The 20036-nt window shown below is 43.7% G+C and overlaps 2 protein-coding genes across 2 annotated transcripts; both read right to left on the bottom strand.

Moving 5' to 3' along the window:
- Positions 1-159: 159 nt before the first annotated feature.
- On the bottom strand, positions 160-7527 carry LOC308154838 (kelch-like protein 10; the record flags this gene model as incomplete). Its single annotated transcript, XM_080528056.1, has 5 exons — positions 160-531; positions 619-768; positions 889-1464; positions 6573-7062; positions 7382-7527. The coding sequence occupies 5 exons, from the start codon at positions 7525-7527 to the stop codon at positions 160-162; spliced, it is 1734 nt and encodes a 577-aa protein (XP_080384182.1).
- A 2977-nt stretch (positions 7528-10504) lies between these two features.
- On the bottom strand, positions 10505-19675 carry sc5d (sterol-C5-desaturase). The gene is made up of 5 exons (XM_080530239.1): positions 19535-19675; positions 17923-18140; positions 16136-16268; positions 12744-12844; positions 10505-12013 (listed from the first exon to the last, which is right to left on the bottom strand). The coding sequence occupies exons 2-5, from the start codon at positions 18130-18132 to the stop codon at positions 11543-11545; spliced, it is 915 nt and encodes a 304-aa protein (XP_080386365.1). The 5' UTR covers positions 18133-18140; positions 19535-19675; the 3' UTR covers positions 10505-11542.
- Between the last annotated feature and the right edge of the window lie 361 nt (positions 19676-20036).

Genomic DNA, 20036 nt, shown 5'->3' with positions numbered 1-20036 from the left:
CCCGGCCTGATAGAAGCAATAAGAAAGACAGAAATGTTATGTGATTTCCATGGGCACTTGAAGGATTTATTTGGATAGTTTCTGTCTCTGCCCAGATGGACTGCAATGGGCAGGACTGGGTCATGTAGGGATGGGGGGTAATGGTGGGTAGATATGGTGTCAGACAGTAAGGATGCTGCTATTGGAGGTGGACAGTTTCAGCTCCTCCCGGGGGTTCTGCAGGGTATTTCGCGGGGCAGCATACTCCAGCACATTGGGCAGTCCGTGCACCACACAGCAGCTAACGGCACTGCGGAAGATCCCCATGTCATGGGCGTCACACCACTCATCTGTCTTCTCATCGTAGCACTCCGCATTGATGGTGGTGGTGAAGCCATTGAAGCCGCCCACCACAAACAGAAGATCATCCACCACCTCGATGCCAAAGTTGCTCCGTGGGTTGAACATGGTGGGAACTGTGCGCCAGGTGTTGGTCTGGGGATTGTAGCACTCTGCGTTTCGCAGACGGTTGGCTCCATCAAAGCCGCCCACCTAAGAGAGGATAGGAGAAATGTGGGTCAATAACAGTATATCAGAACATGAGCATAGATTTATTGTGTATTTTTATGTAGGTCTCACCGCATAGACCTGCTCCCCATAGGCGATGACCCCCACCCCACTGCGTCGGCTTGTCATGGGGGCGATCAGAGTCCATTGGTTGGTCTCAGGGTTGAAGCACTCTGCTGTGTCCAGGCACTCATTCCCATCGAAACCACCACATATGTATACCTAGAATTAAGGCAACTCGTAAATTCATCCATCCTGGCTTTTTAATAGATTCATTGTACAATAGTTATCAAGTTGTGTTCCAGGTACAGTTAGTCTTACCTATTCCTCTGTTCCACTTACCTTTCCAAAAAGTGTGGTGGCACTGGCATCACTTCTCTGCTCATGCATGGGTGAGATGAGTGTCCACTGGTTGGTCTCAGGCTCATAGCGCTCAGCAGTGTTGAGTCGCACATAGCCATCAACGCCGCCCATGGCGTAGATGCAGCCACCCAGCACAGCCACACTGACGTAGCAGCGCTGTGAGTGCATGGGTGCCACTTGGTGCCAAGTGTGTGTGACTGGGTTGAACTTGCGCACACTGTTGAAGTAGTCAACGCCGTCAAAGCCTCCCACGCAGTACACAAAGCCATTGAGGTAGGCAGCACCGTGGTAGGCCCGTGCGCTCTCCTCCTCTCGAGTCACATTTACCCATCGGTCAGCCCGTGCATCATACGCCTCAATGCCATTGGTGGGGCTGCCACCACTCCAACCACCGATGGCCAGTAAGATGGCATAGGGCAGGCGAGGGTTCCTTTTGTCATACATGGTCTTCAGTGCGTTGATGATGATGGGCCTGCAGTCATCATTGGCTCTCACCAGTGGATTATTCTTCACATTGTCCATGAAGTAGTCCGCTGTCATCAAGGCCATGCGTACCTAAGTAAACAGACACAGACAGATATGGACACAGAATGCAGTCGGCAGCCGCGATACACCTTTATGAAAATGATAGGTTTGAATTGTGTTTTGATAATGTTATAGTACATTTGGAAGAATATATGAACTCTATGCATTACACTTCTGTTCTGAGAGTTCAACTGTTGTGCTTCAACCATACAAGGTTTTGAAGAGTACATTGAGTCCATGTGCTCTGTGCATTACACTTCTGTTCTGAGAGTTCAACTGTTGTGCACAACCATACAAGGTATGTGTTATCTGCTATCCCAGCCTGGGTAGTTTCCCTTCCTGACATTGTGTTGTCAGAGGGGCCCTGTCGTAAATCTGATTTTGCTAAGTGCTGTACATTGAGCTGGGAATGTTTGTGTTGGGCAGAGCAGCCCATGGAACTATTTATGTTAAGGTACATTACCATGAAAATGTTTATATTTGAGCTGAGCAGTCCTAGGAGTGTTTATGTTTAAGATGTACATTTTCATGAGAAATATTTATGTTAAGATGCTTTTCCCATGAAACTGCTTATAACCACGCAGTGCTCGGCCTGCCCCTTTTGTCTTTCTGTTTGGGAATAAATACTGGCTCAGGAGAGGAAAAGTTCAGTTTGAATCCGAGGTCTTTCGAGACCTGGGGATTCACTCTCACTGCGCAAGAAAATCATGATGAATTCCGTGTCTCTTTGTTTGCTTAGAGTCTGCTAAGGTCTGTTTGAACTAGTGATGGGTTAGCATGGCCCGATTTACAACCGGGCTGACCAGAATATAGCATTTAACCCTATTGAGAACCGAACAACGTGGTCCTTCGAGCCGGATTCCTACGTCGTCTGGGAGAGGACCAGGGGGAACGACACACGCCGAAGTCTGTCGCGACAGCAGAAAGTCCTGGGACATCCATTCGCTCCAGGACCGGTGACGTTCCTCCTCTTCTTCTCCAAAAAAGACGGCTGACGGAATCCAGACCGGACTCAAGCAACAAAGACACCGGTAAATAGAAAAAGAAAGATTGCAATCGAATTGAATAGTCTATCTAATCCTAAATTGTACAAAATAGGTTGTTTGACATGCAAAAAGAATCCACTTAGATGGATATCTTTTGTGCTATGTAAACAGTAGACTAATAGAAATCAGACAGAGAGAGAGACAGAGAGACAGAGACAGAGAAAGAAATGAATCCAATCAATCACAGACGTGTGTATGGTTGTGACTTAACTAGAGAGAGGGAGCCAGAGACAGAGACAGAGACAGAGATAGAGACAGAGATAGAGATAGAGACAGAGATAGAGACAGAGAGAGAGACAGAGACAGAGGGAGAGACAGACAGAGAGAGAGACAGACATAGACAGACAGAGACACAGACAGACAGAGACACAGACAGACATAGAGAGAGACAGAGAGAGAGAAGGAGAGAGAGAGACAGACAGAGAGAGAGAAACAGACAGAGAGAGACAGACAGAGAGAGAGAGAGATACAGAGAGAGATACAGAGACAGACAGGGAGAGAGAGAGACAGACACAGAGAGAGAGACAGACAGAGACAGAGAGAGAGAGAGAGGGAGAAACAGACAGGGAGAGAGAGAGACAGACACAGAGAGAGAGACAGACAGAGACGGAGGGAGAGAGAGAGGGAGAGACAGACAGGGAGAGAGAGAGACAGACACAGAGAGAGAGACAGACAGAGACAGAGAGAGAGAGAGAGGGAGAGACAGACAGACAGAGAGAGAGACAGACAGAGAGAGAGACAGAGACATAGAGAGAGAGACAGAGAGAGACAGAGAGAGAGGGAGAGAGAGATCAAGAGTGAGAGAGGGAGTCAGGGAGAGAAAAGACACACCACGCGCCACACACACACACATACACATACACATACACACACACACACCATTGGCCTGAAACAAAGCAGACCTGATTTCCAGGGAGAAAGAAGCAGAGAGCGAGAGGGGAGGGAGAGCAGGAAAGAGGAAGGGTTGGAGAATGGAGAGAGGTATTTGGAAGTGGAGTTGTGACACAGAGGGGAGGCATGCGGAGAGAAAAGGGAGGGGGAAAAGAGACCTGCCTAGAGAGAGGCAGACAGGAGACTAGGAGAGGAGTAGAGGAGACTAGGAGATGAGTAGAGGAGACTAGGAGACAAGGAGAGGAGTAGAGGAGACTAGGAGACGAGTAGAGGAGACAAGGAGAGGAGACGAGGAGACTAGGAGACAAGGAGAGGAGTAGAGGAGACTAAAAGATGAGTAGAGGAGACTAGGAGACAAGGAGAGGAGACGAGGAGACTAGGAGAAAAGGAGAGGAGACTAGGAGAGGAGACTAGGAGACAGAGAGAGAGAGAGAGAGCGAGAAGGAAGTAAAAAGTGATAGAGGGAGAGCGAGAAGTGAGAGAGAGAGAGAGAGAGGGAGACAGATTTGAGAACAGGAAGGAGTCATGCAGAGGAGCTGAGACAGAGAAGCTGTGAATGAGAGGAGAGAGAGAGAACAGGAGAGAAGGGTTAGAGACAGAGGGCAAGAGAATTTAGTAGATTATATTATATAGTAAATTAAACTTGTAATGGGATTATAGAAGAGCCAAAGACAAGACAGGAGACAGACAGACAGACAGAGAGACACAGAGAGAGAGAGAGACAGACACAGACAGAGAGAGAGAGAGAGAGAGAGAGAGAGCGAGAGAGAGAGAGTTGTTTAAGGAGAGGAGAAACACACGGGAGACTATGAACTGTGTGTGTTTGAGGCAGAAGAGGAGCGCAAGGGTGGGGGCTATGTGTCAGAGTGGACACAGAACAGCAAACAGAGAGAGAGAGAGAGAGAGAGAGGGGGAGGGAGACAGAGGATTTTTAGTGTGACCCCCTCAGAGACCAGGGGAGTAATACGAATTTGGAATAGATGGAAAAATTGTATTACCACAGAGCCTCTACAAACAGCAGCTAATTTGATACATGGTCTTTTTGATGACATGTATCAAAAAGCAGGGAAATGATGATTGACAGGAGTTAACGCACATTTTCACGTATATAATTACACAATTTAAAAACAAAAAAAAAATATAGTGATAATGGAGCACATTTCGTGAACGAATTGATCAAACACAGTGTCCAAATACCTGGACATTGAAGAGTGTGTTTCTCTAATGGAAACACACATGACAATAAAATTGAGACCTATGGGTTTGATATGAATGAATGAATGAAATGAATGAAATAAATGAAATTAATGAATTTGAAATAGTAAATGGGAGATTAGACTACCCATAGTAGACGACATTAGGGAAGTATTGATTGATTGATTGAAAACTTTATTAGAAGATTTGCAGAAGCAAGTGACATGAAAGTACATATTTCAATTGGGGTCTTTGATACTCAATTCATCGTTATATGTAAAGCAGATTTGGCAGAAACGGAAAACACACTGGCCACGTGGACAGCTATTTAGGAAACAGGAAATAGCCAGAACAAATTATCTGCCAGACATTTCTGTTTCAGGAAACAGGAACCGGAAACCTAACCCTACAGGATCGAGAATACAACCTGACCAGATCCTCATCGACGAGATGGAAGGAGAACACTGGCAGCCCGCGGTGGGTTGAACCATTTGAGGTGCTGCTGAGCATCTCAACTGCTGTCAAGATCGCGGAACGAGATATGAGAAGTACACAGAGCCATTGAAAGAAGGTGACATTATTTCCCTCGAACGACGGGGAGTGGTGGAAGCCCGGGCTACAAAGGGGTTCTATTCATTAGTGAATATTACGTCTCAAACCCGGTGAAGAATTCTTCAGATCCACTACCTATTAGAAATGAGGGGACCAAATCCTCCCGACGACCAAACGAGACGCCCAAGTCCAGGCACACGACCCAGTCTGGGGCAGTGATGTCCCAGATGACAAAAAAAAAACCCTGAACTATCAATCAGAGACATTTGTAAATGCATCCCTTACGATAAACGAAGCCCAGAACCGCGAAATCGATCAGATCAGACTGATGACACTCCAGAACTGAATGACTCTTGAACATGTGTGAACTACCACATCACATACTGATTTTAATGATTGTTTGTTGTGTCTCCCCCTGCTTCAGAGCTATGACTAACAAACTGATTTCAGAAATACTTGTACAAACAAATGTTGATTCAAGACATTATGATGGAGCCTAAGTACCTAACCCAATTTGAGAAACTCTAATCCAAGTTGAGATCCATGTGTGATCTGTACGGCGATGTTGAATGACAGTTAAACTAGAAAATATGAAAGAAAGATAGCTTTACCTGAATAAGAGACGAATGTTTGTATCGTGATAAATTATGAAAAACAGCAGGGAATGATAGGTTTGAATTGTGTTTTGATAATGTTATAGTACATTTGGAAGAATATATGAACTCTATGCATTACACTTCTGTTCTGAGAGTTCAACTGTTGTGCTTCAACCATACAAGGTTTTGAAGAGTACATTGAGTCCATGTGCTCTGTGCATTACACTTCTGTTCTGAGAGTTCAACTGTTGTGCACAACCATACAAGGTATGTGTTATCTGCTATCCCAGCCTGGGTAGTTTCCCTTCCTGACATTGTGTTGTCAGAGGGGCCCTGTCGTAAATCTGATTTTGCTAAGTGCTGTACATTGAGCTGGGAATGTTTGTGTTGGGCAGAGCAGCCCATGGAACTATTTATGTTAAGGTACATTACCATGAAAATGTTTATATTTGAGCTGAGCAGTCCTAGGAGTGTTTATGTTTAAGATGTACATTTTCATGAGAAATATTTATGTTAAGATGCTTTTCCCATGAAACTGCTTATAACCACGCAGTGCTCGGCCTGCCCCTTTTGTCTTTCTGTTTGGGAATAAATACTGGCTCAGGAGAGGAAAAGTTCAGTTTGAATCCGAGGTCTTTCGAGACCTGGGGATTCACTCTCACTGCGCAAGAAAATCATGATGAATTCCGTGTCTCTTTGTTTGCTTAGAGTCTGCTAAGGTCTGTTTGAACTAGTGATGGGTTAGCATGGCCCGATTTACAACCGGGCTGACCAGAATATAGCATTTAACCCTATTGAGAACCGAACAGAAATGCATCAAACATTTACGTGTTACGTGTGTTGTCCAACTCTCAGTCACCTTAGGCAACAGCACCGAGATCTGGGCTTTGCGGTCTTGAGGAGAATGGCCAATCCAGCGCAGGATGGCCTCAAACACTACATCTTCCTGCTTCACGTTCAGGTCGTCCTTCTCAATGATGTCACGAAGCTGCCACGGCGAGAGTTCCAGGAACTCCTCGGAGCTACGCACCATCTCCTTAAAGTGATGCAGGATGAAGAGAGAGGACATGCGCCTGAGCTCATGGCAGGAGTAGAAGTCTGCAAACGTACAGATCCCAATGCAGTTCTCCGGGCACAGCTGGGCCTCTAGGTAGTCACTGCAGGCTCGCACAACGCCCATGACAGAGAACTGGTCTGCAGCCACCAGAAGCTGCTGCGCATTCTCGTCAGTGACAGGCACAGAGCGTGTGTAGGCATACTCAATAATGAGACGCATCATGTCCGGTGACACACCAGGAATGTCGTACACCCGCTTTTCTAAGTTGTTCCAGCCACTTGTGAAGAGAGCTCTGTGGGTCAGGGTTTAGAGAGGAGGGGTATGATGGTCAGGACTCATCCATATACTGTACCAGATTTTCTCAATACTCTTTTCAATATAGTACAGCAATATAATAAACACCCTCTGCAATTATATGACAATATAAAGAGGGGTACACAAATATTATGAATCAATAGTTGTATCTTGTATAGAATGTATCATTGCTGCCACAAAGAACAATGTGTAAACTCTTGTAGGATCTGGCTATTTTCTTCTGATTATCCTTTGGATCCATGCCAAGTGAATCCCTGCCATCCATCATGGCTACCCCCCCAAGTTAAGACACTCACCGGAAATATGGACTGCAGCCGCAAAGGATATTCTTGTGTGCGTTGAAGTCGATGTCATTGACTTTAATCACCACGTCACAGAATTTTCCTTCCAGTCGTAGCTCATTAAATATTGGCCAGGCCATGGAACTCATTTTTCTCTCCATGTTGCATCTCTGAAATGTAGAGGTGGACCCCTCTTCCAGCTCATTCATTCTTGTGTTGAATATCTTAAATATCCACTTTTTGGGCAAGAGGTGGCACACTGCAACTATTCTTCTGAGCAATGTGAACCTTCATTCCCCTTACAAGTGGTAACCATGTTCTAGAATTGTGCATTATTACATCACAGTGAGTGATACAAAATTAGAATGTCTCAGATACCATTTTCATAATAAGCTGACACCATCATAAAACAGTATTAATGTTCTTCTTCTTCATCATCATCATCTCGTTGTTGAGGGTGCCCTGTATGAAATGACTGCATCATTTAAACCATATTGACTTTTGTTGTATATATTTTGCCATTATAACAACAACAAAATCGCATAAAGAATGTATTGTGTATCTGCTCCATCAGATGACAAATTAGGTAGGAACCTTTATTACTGCTTTTGTGGTACAGGGAAGATAATATTCACACACATACACATGTCCGTCCTCAATTTAAGCAAGTATTTAGGTTGTCTGGTATTTACATCTTTAGTTGCTCTCCAAAGAGATCGTTTGATCCTCTATCAAATGATGGTCAGTGTATTGTCCTTGTTTTTCAATGAAGGACTACAATACACGTTAAATGGGGTGGCCGACCAGAAACCACAAAGATCATAATGTTCTGAGCCTTGACTGTCTTACACTAATGTTAGCTAGCCAGATTCTAGCTAGACACATTATTTAGACACATAGAAAGACAAACTAAAACACTAAAACAGTCACATGAACAACTACAGGACAGTCTTGTCAGATACGGTAGCTAATCAGTTTCGTGTTTGTAAATATGTCGTGTTGCCATCTGTCAGTGGGTATCGTCATAACAAGGCAGTCCTCACCCTGCAATTACTAAAGCCCAGTTTACGCTCCTGCGTAAAATCGACGGCGTAGGCTACGGCGTAGCCCGCGTAACCTTGCGTAGCCTACGGGGAGGGTTGACAATTATTTATTTTTTTGCCTGAAAACTAAGAAAATGATCAATGCGTGGCTAACCTTAGAGGTTCACGGGGGGGGGATATCGCTAGCACTAACGGTGGTCTAACAATGATGCGTGTGTAAGTAGCGGCAGCCCTGACCTTAATCAGAAGAATTACTTCGAAAACAGTTTACTGTGACTGTGATCTCCACGCTGTCAGGAATTGTACCTAGCTGCCTGAAGCTAAAAGTTATTTCAACAGCAGCGGAGTTTAGCAGAAAGGAAGATTAGTTAGCTCGCGCATCATGTGACTTGACTTAGACACCCCCCCAATTTTTTTTTCCAGATCTACACGATTCATATGGATGACCTATTTTAAGGTGAAAACGGCTAATTTAGCAGAAAGGTGAAGTTTGCACCTCTGTCTGTGATTGGTCCGCTTGGTAGCACATGATTCCGACAAGATTCCGACTATGGTTGGCCAAAATGCGGAAGCCATGACAGAAATTTCATTTACTTTTTCTGTAATTACTTATTAATAAAGATTTGAAAAATTATGATAACCATCGTATTATCTTAGTTTACTGTCATTTCAATGCATCATAGAACGTTTATTTACAACAAGCATAACAACAAAAATCGCTATTATGCCGCTTTGAGTAGAGCACCCTATGGAAGCGTCAGGCACAGCCTTCCTATAAGGAGCGCGATTCACATTTACGAGATGTACAATCCTGTTTATTTAGAAATAAATGATTAGTTACAGGGAGCTCCATGGCTGTTCGTTGGGTTTAAATTATATTTATGATAGACATATTTAATGTTAAGTTATCTATAAGAACTGTGATTGGTCCGCTTGGTAGCGTCACATTCCGACTCTCGTAAATGCGGAAGTCATGACAGAAATGTCATTTACTTTTTCTGTAATTACTTATTAATAAAGATTTTAAAATGTATGATAACCATCTTATTATCTTAGTTTACTGTCATTTCAATGCATTATAGACATTTTCTTTACAACAAGCTTAACAAAAATAAGGTTTTTGATCGCTATTATGCCGCTATGAGTACACCGACCGTCGGCATTGTCAGAATGATAGCTAACCGGAAAAGGCACAGCACAGGGGCATAGAAAACACACTGCCACCTAGCGATGTGACGGTGTAATTGCAGAGCGACCAACGGAGAAGTGTAAAGTGCGAGACCCCTTACGTAGGCTACGGCGTAGACGTGCGTAAATTCGACGCAGAAGCAGACCTTTAGACAGACAATGTACATCTATATAAATATAAAGATTATATATATGTATGTATATAGATGTGTGTGTGTGTCTATATACATACATCTATATAAAGATAAATTATATATATATATACATACATCTATATAAAGATAATTGTTCTGTTTGAGTGTCAGAAGGTCTGTGTGTGTTATTAAGGTGTGTGTGTGTGTGTGTGTGTGTTATTAAGGTGTGTGTGTGTGTGTGTGTTATTAAGGTGTGTGTGTGTTATTAAGGTGTGTGTGTGTGTGTGTGTGTTATTAAAGTGTGTGTGTGTGTGTGTTATTAAGGTGTGTTATTAAGGTGTGTGTGTGTGTTATTAAGGTGTGTTATTAAGGTGTGTGTGTGTGTGTGTGTTATTAAGGTGTGTTATTAAGGTGTGTGTGTGTGTGTGTGTGTGTGTTATTAAGGTGTGTTATTAAGGTGTGTTATTAAGGTGTGTGTGTGTGTGTGTGTTATTAAGGTGTGTTATTAAGGTGTGTGTGTGTGTGTTATTAAGGTGTGTTATTAAGGTGTGTGTTATTAAGGTGTGTGTGTGTGTGTTATTAAGGTGTGTTATTAAGGTGTGTGTGTGTGTGTGTTATTAAGGTGTGTTATTAAGGTGTGTGTTATTAAGGTGTGTGTGTGTGTGTTATTAAGGTGTGTTATTAAGGTGTGTGTGTGTGTGTTATTGACTAAATAACATTTGACACCATGCTGATGAAGGACAGACAGACAGACGAGGCAGTGTCTCAGGCAGTTAGTTTAGTTTTACTCAAATAGGGACAAAGTGACACATGCGTATACTGTACTATCATACTGTACTATCATACTGTACTATAATACACGTAACTACCAAAAGTATCAATTCAATCATTCTGAAATCACCCCCTCCAAATCAACACATTAAAGGTTGCAGTCCATTCACGGTCATTCATATAAACAATTCTATAAAATGTTGACGTCACGAACTATCAACAGAGCTGAGCATTAGGTATTTGTTTTTGACATGGTCGGATTCCCTTTAACAACTTAAGCCCCAAATTACAAAAGTCAAAATGATAAGGTCCAGTTACATCTTTATTTGAGCAATTTAGAAGACAATAAAAAAAAAAACACTCACTTACATTCTTCATATCTCTCTCTCATTATTGACATTTAAACCTGTCGTCTTTGAAAGGCCCATTGGGTTTCAAAACAGCGTGATTGACAGGATAGGATTATATCTTGCTCATTTCAACACAAACTCCTAAGATCAGTCTAAATCAATCAAGGAAGTTCACTTAAGTGCATTCAGCAGTTAGCTCAACACAGCATGTTTCCAGAGCAGTGGTGGTTGGTTACAGAGGCAGGTGGAGGTACAAGGCTGCTGAGGGCTGTGAGCTTCAGTCAACCCTGTCAGAAATGAAACCACATTTCTAAAGCAGTTTTCCAGAGTTGTTTAGACAACAGCAAGTGTATTTTCCTAATATAAAATCTCATTAACGTGGCAAACTGGTTGGTTTGGCAAATTATATCGAAACTTGTTTTCATGCTAGTTATGAATAATGTACTGTAGTGTTTTTAACCTACTAACTTAACTAACAGAGTTATTTGCTTTTCATTAAAGTATCTTTCCAGAAAGCTTTCCCTCGCTTTGAAACACCTGGAAAAGTAATTCTGAGAGGAGAGGTGAGCTGCTGTTCTGGGTACACATTCTTCTCATTGGGATAATGTGTGAACCAGTACACAAGCTACTCCTTAAAGATGTTATCTAGCTGAAGTTATCTGTAGCTAGCACTCAAATAATGCTACCAAACTACTCCTCCTTGCTTCTTGTGGTGTTTCCGTTAGCGTGCCGCCCATTGGCATCCCCCTCAGTTTTAGCTCCGTTAGCGGTTAGCTTCCCTTCGCTCTCCAGCTTCCTGATCAGGTCGTGGGGTCCATTCCCCATGAGGGCCGAGGGGTGCCGGTACGACCCGCCCAGGCGGTCCCACAGGGTGAAGTACTGGCCGTAGTTGTAGTCGAAGAAGAGGTGGTGGTCCGTGTGGTGGGCCGAGCCGTTGACCAGCTCCTCCAGCGGGGCGGGGACGCGGTAGTCTCCGTCGTGGATGGACACGGTCCAGACGTTCACGAACACGTAGAAGCCCAGGTACAGCAGCTTGTGCAGCGGGAACAGGAAGGGGTACACGTGGTAGGGCAGGCCCTGCAGGAAGCCGTCCACCGGGTGGAAGGCATGGCTGGCGAACGGCGAGGGGATCTTCCACACGTGGTGGGGCTTGTGGAAGTACTGGAGGGGGAGACATAACGCTGAGTCACTCAGACAGTCCATAGTAGCATCACTCTTGTATGGAGTAACTGTAACTGCTACGCTGTGCTTACGTCAATAACAATAGTTCTAATCCTGACCCTAACTCCAGACATGGCCCTAAGTACATTGGGGGCGGCTGTGTCTCAGGAGGTAGAGCCGGTGTCTAATGATTGCAAGGTTGGCGGTTCGATCCCCGGCTGGCCACATTTTGAGGTGTCCTTGGGCAAGACACTGAACCCCAAATAGCTCCCAGTGAGCGGGCCGGCGCCTTGCATGGTAGCTTTCCGCCATTGGTGTGTGAATGTGTGTGTGAATGGGTGAATGAGAGGCCGTTGTAAAGCGCTTTGGAATAAGGTGCTATATAAGTCAGTCCATTTAACATTTACATTGCATTGTAACAGTGAGTAACTACATAACTGTAACATGTTAGAGAGCTACAATAATAATCACACAGTAATGTGAACAACTCATAAACTATGACTAACATGACCCAACGGTGGTGTTTCCTTCATGTTGCTGTAGCGTCTCCCTGGGGTGTTCAGCCTGTCTGTGACTCTGACAGGTTACTGAGCAGCGTTCATAGACGTGAACGTCACAGAGAGACTAAAACAACATGATCAGATTCACCACACAGACAGTAAACTGACAGTGAAACGGGAAGAGGCGTTGAACACCTAACCACACTGTCTCCTACGGGAGGAACGCTCACCTTGTAAATACGTTTGTGATGAAGGAACCGATGGATCCAGTAGATACACCCGTCAGTGAAGAGCAGGAAGGAGAACATGCTGAAGATCAGACCAGGCCAACCTGAAACATACAGCTGTGTTAGAACAACCTAGAACACAGACAGCTGTGTTAGAACAACCTGGAACACAGACAGCTGTGTTAGAACAACCTAGAACACATACAGCTGTGTTAGAACAACATAGAACACAGACAGCTGTGTTAGAACAACCTAGAACACTGACAGCTGTGTTAGAACAACCTGGAACACAGACAGCTGTGTTAGAACAACCTAGAACACAGACAGCTGTGTTAGAACAACCTGGAACACAGACAGATGTGTTAGAACAACATAGAACACAGACAGCTGTGTTAGAACAACATAGAACACAGACAGCTGTGTTAGAACAACCTGGAACACAGACAGCTGTGTTAGAACAACCTGGAACACAGACAGCTGTGTTAGAACAACCTGGAACACAGACAGCTGTGTTAGAACAACCTGGAACACAGACAGCTGTGTTAGAACAACCTGGAACACAGACAGCTGTGTTAGAGACGACCCAGATCAACAGTAGAGAACCTCTGAGGTGAAGGAGCAGCCTTGCAACGCCACGCTTCCTGTCATGTTTTAACTCTGCTGTATTTGACATCTGGTGAAGATGTTTTTAACGTCTCTTTCAGTGGGAGAAGAGAGGTACAACAGCTGACAACCGATGTGCTTCAAGTACTCCTACAGCCCTGTGTGTGTTTCACAGTGTGTCGCAGTTATGCAACAGTCAAAAGAAGAAAATGTGTTGTACAACATTTTGAAGGTTTTGTAGATGTCAAAATACTGGAGCTCTATAGCTGTGGCGATGTTTGATTGACACAACATGACTGTTATTTGATGGTTGTTGGTTAGTCACATGTTGGTTGGAATTAACAGTTTATTAGTTATGTGATAGTCAGGTGATAGTTAGGTGATAGTTATGTGATAGTTAGGTGATAGTTAGGTGATAGTTAGGTGATAGTTAAGTGATAGTTAGGTGATAGTTAGGTAATAGTTAGGTGATAGTTAGGTGATAGTTAGGTGATAGTTAGGTGATAGTTAGGTGATAGTCAGGTGATAGTTAGGTGATAGTTAGGTGATAGTGAGGTGATAGTGAGGTGATAGTCAGGTGATAGTTAGGTGATAGTTATGTGATAGTTAGGTGATAGTTAGGTGATAGTTAGGTGATAGTTAGGTGATAGTTAGGTGATAGTTATGTGATAGTTAGGTGATAGTTAGGTGATAGTTAGGTGATAGTTAGGTGATAGTTAGGTGATAGTTAGGTGATAGTTAGGTGATAGTGAGGTGATAGTGAGGTGATAGTCAGGTGATAGTTAGGTGATAGTGAGGTGATAGTTAGGTGATAGTTAGGTGATAGTTAGGTGATAGTTAGGTGATAGTTATGTGATAGTTATGTGATAGTTAGGTGATAGTTAGGTGATAGTTAGGTGATAGTTAGGTGATAGTTAGGTGATAGTTAGGTGATAGTGAGGTGATAGTCAGGTGATAGTTAGGTGATAGTGAGGTGATAGTGAGGTGATAGTGAGGTGATAGTTAGGTGATAGTTAGGTGATAGTTAGGTGATAGTGAGGTGATAGTCAGGTGATAGTTAGGTGATAGTTAGGTGATAGTGAGGTGATAGTGAGGTGATAGTGAGGTGATAGTTAGGTGATAGTGAGGTGATAGTTAGGTGATAGTTAGGTGATAGTTAGGTGATAGTTAGGTGATAGTTAGGTGATAGTTAGGTGATAGTTAGGTGATAGTGAGGTGATAGTTAGGTGATAGTTAGGTGATAGTTAGGTGATAGTTAGGTGATAGTGAGGTGATAGTGAGGTGATAGTTATGTGATAGTTAGGTGATAGTTAGGTGATAGTTAGGTGATAGTTAGGTGATAGTTAGGTGATAGTTAGGTGATAGTTAGGTGATAGTTAGGTGGTAGTTAGGTGATAGTTAGGTGATAGTTAGGTGATAGTGAGGTGATAGTTAGGTGATAGTTAGGTGATAGTTAGGTGATAGTTAGGTGATAGTTAGGTGATAGTTAGGTGATAGTGAGGTGATAGTTAGGTGATAGTTATGTGATAGTTATGTGATAGTTATGTGATAGTTAGGTGATAGTTAGGTGATAGTTAGGTGATAGTTAGGTGATAGTTATGTGATAGTGAAGTGATAGTTAGGTGATAGTTATGTGATAGTTATGTGATAGTTATGTGATAGTTAGGTGCTAGTTAGGTGATAGTTAGGTGATAGTTAGGTGATAGTTAGGTGATAGTTAGGTGATAGTTAGGTGATAGTTAGGGTTAGGTTGTCATTTGATGCTCATCATCTAAAGTTGCTACATAACACGTGTTCTTAACATTGGCAGTTGACAGTTAGCATAAGCACATTTAACAGTTGAAAATAAGTATTTATTTATGTAAATACAACATCAAATTGATGGAATGTGAACTTCCTAACCAAATGGATACTTTGGCCCAAAAACAATACATATTTGTAGCTATAACATTGGTTGGAAACATGATTCTCCAGGCTTTTATAATAATAATAACTTTTATTTGTATAGTACTTTTCCTGCACATATTGCAGCTCAAAGTGCTTTAATCATTATATAATCATCATTTAATTATTTAGTCATTTAAAGGAAGTTTAATCATTTAATTACTTAAGTCATTTAAAAGAAGGGTTTTTAGTCTTGACTTGAACATATGTGCTGAGGTTGCATCTCTAATGTAAACTGGCAGTGAGACACAATCTGGAGCATAAAATGAGAATGCAGCCTCACCAAATCTCTTCTTTTGTACATGTGGTACACAGAGAAAACCAGTGTTAGAACACCTTTTTGAAAGAATGTGAGAGGAAGCCTGGTGATGGAGGCTAGTGGTGACCTCAGAAGGCTTACCCATGGGAGAGGTCAGGGTCAGGGACAGGGACAGGGTCAGGGTCAGGGTCAGGGTCAGGGACAGGGACAGGGACAGGGTCAGGGTCAGGGACAGGGACAGGGTCGGGGTCAGGGACAGGGACAGGGTCAGGGTCAGGGTCAGGGACAGGGACAGGGTCAGGGACAGGGTCAGGGTCAGGGACAGGGACAGGGTCGGGGTCAGGGACAGGGTCAGGGACAGGGTTAGGGTCAGGGTTAGTCAGAAGGCTCTTACCCATGGGTGAGGTCAGGGTCAGGGACAGGGTTAGTCAGAAGGCTCTTACCCATGGGAGAGGTCAGGGTCAGGGACAGGGTCAGGGTCAGGGACAGGGTTAGTCAGAAGGCTCTTACCCATGGGAGAGGTCAGGGTCAGGGACAGGGTCAGGGTCAGGGTCAGGGTCAGGGACAGGGTTAGTCAGAAGGCTCTTACCCATGGGAGACTCGCTGACGTTGTCGTACAGCTTGCTGTAACCTCTGACCTCAGCGAAGAACAGCGCCACGGTGGGGACGCTGATGCAGGGCAGCGAGGTCATGGCGTAAACGATCTCCCGCCTCACCTGGTTCTGAGGAACAACAATGACCTGAGATCAGTCTGGGAATGTTCGCAGCTCTGAATGATGCTGCCTTCAAACCTACTGCCTCTCTGCTTGACATCAGGGGAAAATCAGAAATGGACCAGGGAGCAGCCATACAGGAAGGAGACGTGTTCTAGAGATGAACAGACTTTGGTGTGAAAATGCAAATCACAACAGCTAAGGACCTTGTAAAGATGCCGGAGGAAACGGGTACAAAAGTATTTATATCCACAGTAAAACGAGTCCTGTTATATCGACACAACCTGGAAGGCCCTCAGCAAGGGAGAAGCCACTGCTCCAACACCGCCATAACAAAGCCAGACTACGGTTTGTAACTGCACAGAAATGTCCTCTGGTCTGATGAAACAAAAATGTAACTGTTTGGCCATAATGACCATCATCGTTATGAAAAAAGGTGAGAACACCATCCCAGCTGTGAAGCACAGGGGGGAGGGGGGGTGGCAGCATCATGTTGTGGGGGGGGTGGCAGCATCATGTTGTGGGGGGGGGTGGCAGCATCATGTTGTGGGGGGGGTGGCAGCATCATGTTGTGGGGGGGGGTGGCAGCATCATGTTGTGGGGGGGGGTGGCAGCATCATGTTGTGGGGGGGGGTGGCAGCATCATGTTGTGGGGGGGGGTGGCAGCATCATGTTGTGGGGGGGGTGGCAGCATCATGTTGTGGGGGGGGTGGCAGCATCATGTTGTGGGGGGGGGTGGCAGCATCATGTTGCTTTGCTGCAGGAGAGACTGCTGCACTTCACAACATCGATAGCATCATGAGGAAGGAGAATTATGTGGACATATTGAAGCAAGATTTCAAGACATCAGCCAGGAAGTTAAAGCTTGGTCTTACAAATGGACAACGCTACTACATACTTCCAAAGCTCTGGCTAAATGTCTTATGAAGGTCCTGAGGTGGCCATCACAAAGCCCTGACCTCAACCCTACAGAACATGGGGGCTGGACTGAAAAAGCGTGCGAGCGAGGAGGACACCAGTTCTGTCAGGGGGAACGGGCCAAAACTCAACCAACTTATTGTGGGAAGCTTGAGGAAGGCTGCTGAAACATTTGACCCAAGTTAAACAATTTAAAGGCAATGCTTCCAAATACTAACTAAGTATATGTCAACTTCTGACCCACTGGGAATGTGATGAAAGGTTTTCCTACTATGACTGTAAGAGGTCCAAACGTTGACTGACCTCTAGAAACTGCGGGTGTTTCATGTTAACTGACCTCTAGAAACTGCGGGTGTTTCATGTTAACTAACCTCTAGAAACTGCGGGTGTTTCATGTTAACTAACCTCTAGAAACTGGGGGTGTTTCATGTTAACTGACCTCTAGAAACTGCGGGTGTTTCATGTTAACTGACCTCTAGAAACTGCGGGTGTTTCATGTTAACTAACCTCTAGAAACTGGGGGTGTTTCATGTTAACTGACCTCTAGAAACTGCGGGTGTTTCATGTTAACTAACCTCTAGAAACTGCGGGTGTTTCATGTTAACTAACCTCTAGAAACTGCGGGTGTTTCATGTTAACTGACCTCTAGAAACTGCGGGTGTTTCATGTTAACTGACCTCTAGAAACTGCGGGTGTTTCATGTTAACTGACCTCTAGAAACTGGGGGTGTTTCATGTTAACTGACCTCTAGAAACTGGGGGTGTTTCATGAGCTTGTGGTCGAAGATGAAGTAGTAGTTGATGCCCCCCAGGCCGAGGTAGAGCACCGCGGCCCCCAGGTTGGTGACCACCAGCAGGGTGAGGAGCTGCCGCAGAGCGCCATCCTCAGGCCAGGAGGGGGGGTACACGTAGGGGGTGAGGAGGTAGTGGTCAGCCACATCCAGCACCAGATCCATGTTGGAATCTGTTGGGTTGATGAGGAAGGAAAATGGCTTTCAGAGTTGAAGTGCATGGAGCCTACATGGCAACATTCATAGGTGCATGGAGCCTACCTGGCAACGTTCATAGGTACACATTAATCTATCTAGTAGAATCTGGTTTGTATTTATTTAAGTATTTTTGAAAGTCAGTTATTTTACTTGAGTATGTTTTGAATAAAGTATTCTACTTCTCTACCTTTTAATTTGTTTAATGATGTTTATAGAAGGATCATAACACCACAGCAACCATGGAAACATTATTATTATTCGTTTGTAAAGATGATAATGGTATAACACTTTGTACATAAATAGCACTAGGCCTATATGAACTACATATTCCAGGTCTAAGATCTAAAATAACAATACAATGTTATTATTATAAATATTACAAATGAAGTGTTGAACATGTCATCTCGGTTTCAGCCGCTAGTCGTCGCTGTTTCACACCTGTTCGACATGTCCACTGTTATCAGTCTATCAGACTACCTGGAAGACAGACAGGTCTGTGACCTTTACTTCTTTATATTTACATGTTTGCAACTGATTGATAAGAGGTATGCAGCAGATCCCAACTTAATAAGTTGGTGGTGATTATGCATGTTGAAGAGAGGCCTCATGGGAAATGTAGTTCATTAGAGCTCTTCACCTAATTGCTGTACACTTACACACACACACAGTGTGTCAGGTGTGACTGGTTCTGGTCTAGGCTATAATCTGCTACTGGCCTGGAGGCCTGGAGGTTCTAACCATTCCCTTATCACACAGGCTGGACATCCAGATATGACATAATATATATATAATATATAACATAATGTCTCTAATGGGCATCGAGCAACATGACACCTTATGTCTGTTTCCAGGAGTTAAACAACCAGCCTGACAACCAGCCGCAGTGTGTTATATTATGAAATTATTGGTTGTAATGTTAATGAATCCCGTCCAATGCATTTATCAGTTAATCACGTATCTATCTACCTGTTCTATTATTATACCACCGCCGGCCACCTAATTAACAAACCAAACGTCCCGACAGAGACAGAGATGTTAACATGTATGCTTGTTTAGATATTATTAGTGTGTAAGCTTGATGTAGTTATACAAGTTATTATTAGTGTTATTGACATGCATGCTTGTTTAGAAGCAAAGATGTCAGCCCTCCCTCCCTTCCTGTTGTCTTGTCCATCTCTGTCATCTTGTTTTCTATCATTGTAAAGATCCATGTGATGTGACCCTGATCCATGTGATGTGACCCTGCATCACTACCGTCAACAGAAACATACAACCATAAACGCGTCGTTTCACAGCTGACTAGTCACAGTGCTATGGTTAGGTTAGGGTTAGCTATGGTTACTGACATCATGACAGAGTGTTGTCTTACCTGGTTGAGGGTTAGGGTTATCCACTAACCTGAAACACTTAAATATATATATACTAAACACCACAGCCAAGGTACGAAATAAATGTAACCAAAACTGTCCGGAGCTCCAATAACCAATCTGCTAATGCGCCTGGATGGTAAAGCACTGCGTAACGCGACGCTCAGCCAATGGGAAGTTACTTCCTCATCACGAAAGGTTGTTTCTGTGGTCTGATTGGCTGAGAGCTTGATCTGATCATGGCGCTACGAACCTCCACATGTGTATTTAAAGGGGAATAGCGAGATGTGTGTGTGTGTGTGTGTGTGTGTGTGTGTGTGTGTGTGTGTGTGTGTGTGTGTGTGTGTGTGTGTGTTAACATTTAATACAAGTAAATACAGTGTATTAAATATGAAAACAAGTAAATAGTATAATAAATATTAATTAATTAAATAAATAGAATAAATATATATCAAATATATTATATTATTACATATATTAAATTATTATATACAATTTCATTTT

The sequence above is a fragment of the Nansenia antarctica genome (genome assembly GCF_963989245.1).
Source record: "Nansenia antarctica genome assembly, chromosome: 4".
Lineage (NCBI taxonomy): Eukaryota > Metazoa > Chordata > Actinopteri > Argentiniformes > Microstomatidae > Nansenia > Nansenia antarctica.
This window is presented reverse-complemented; position numbering and strand designations above follow the sequence as displayed.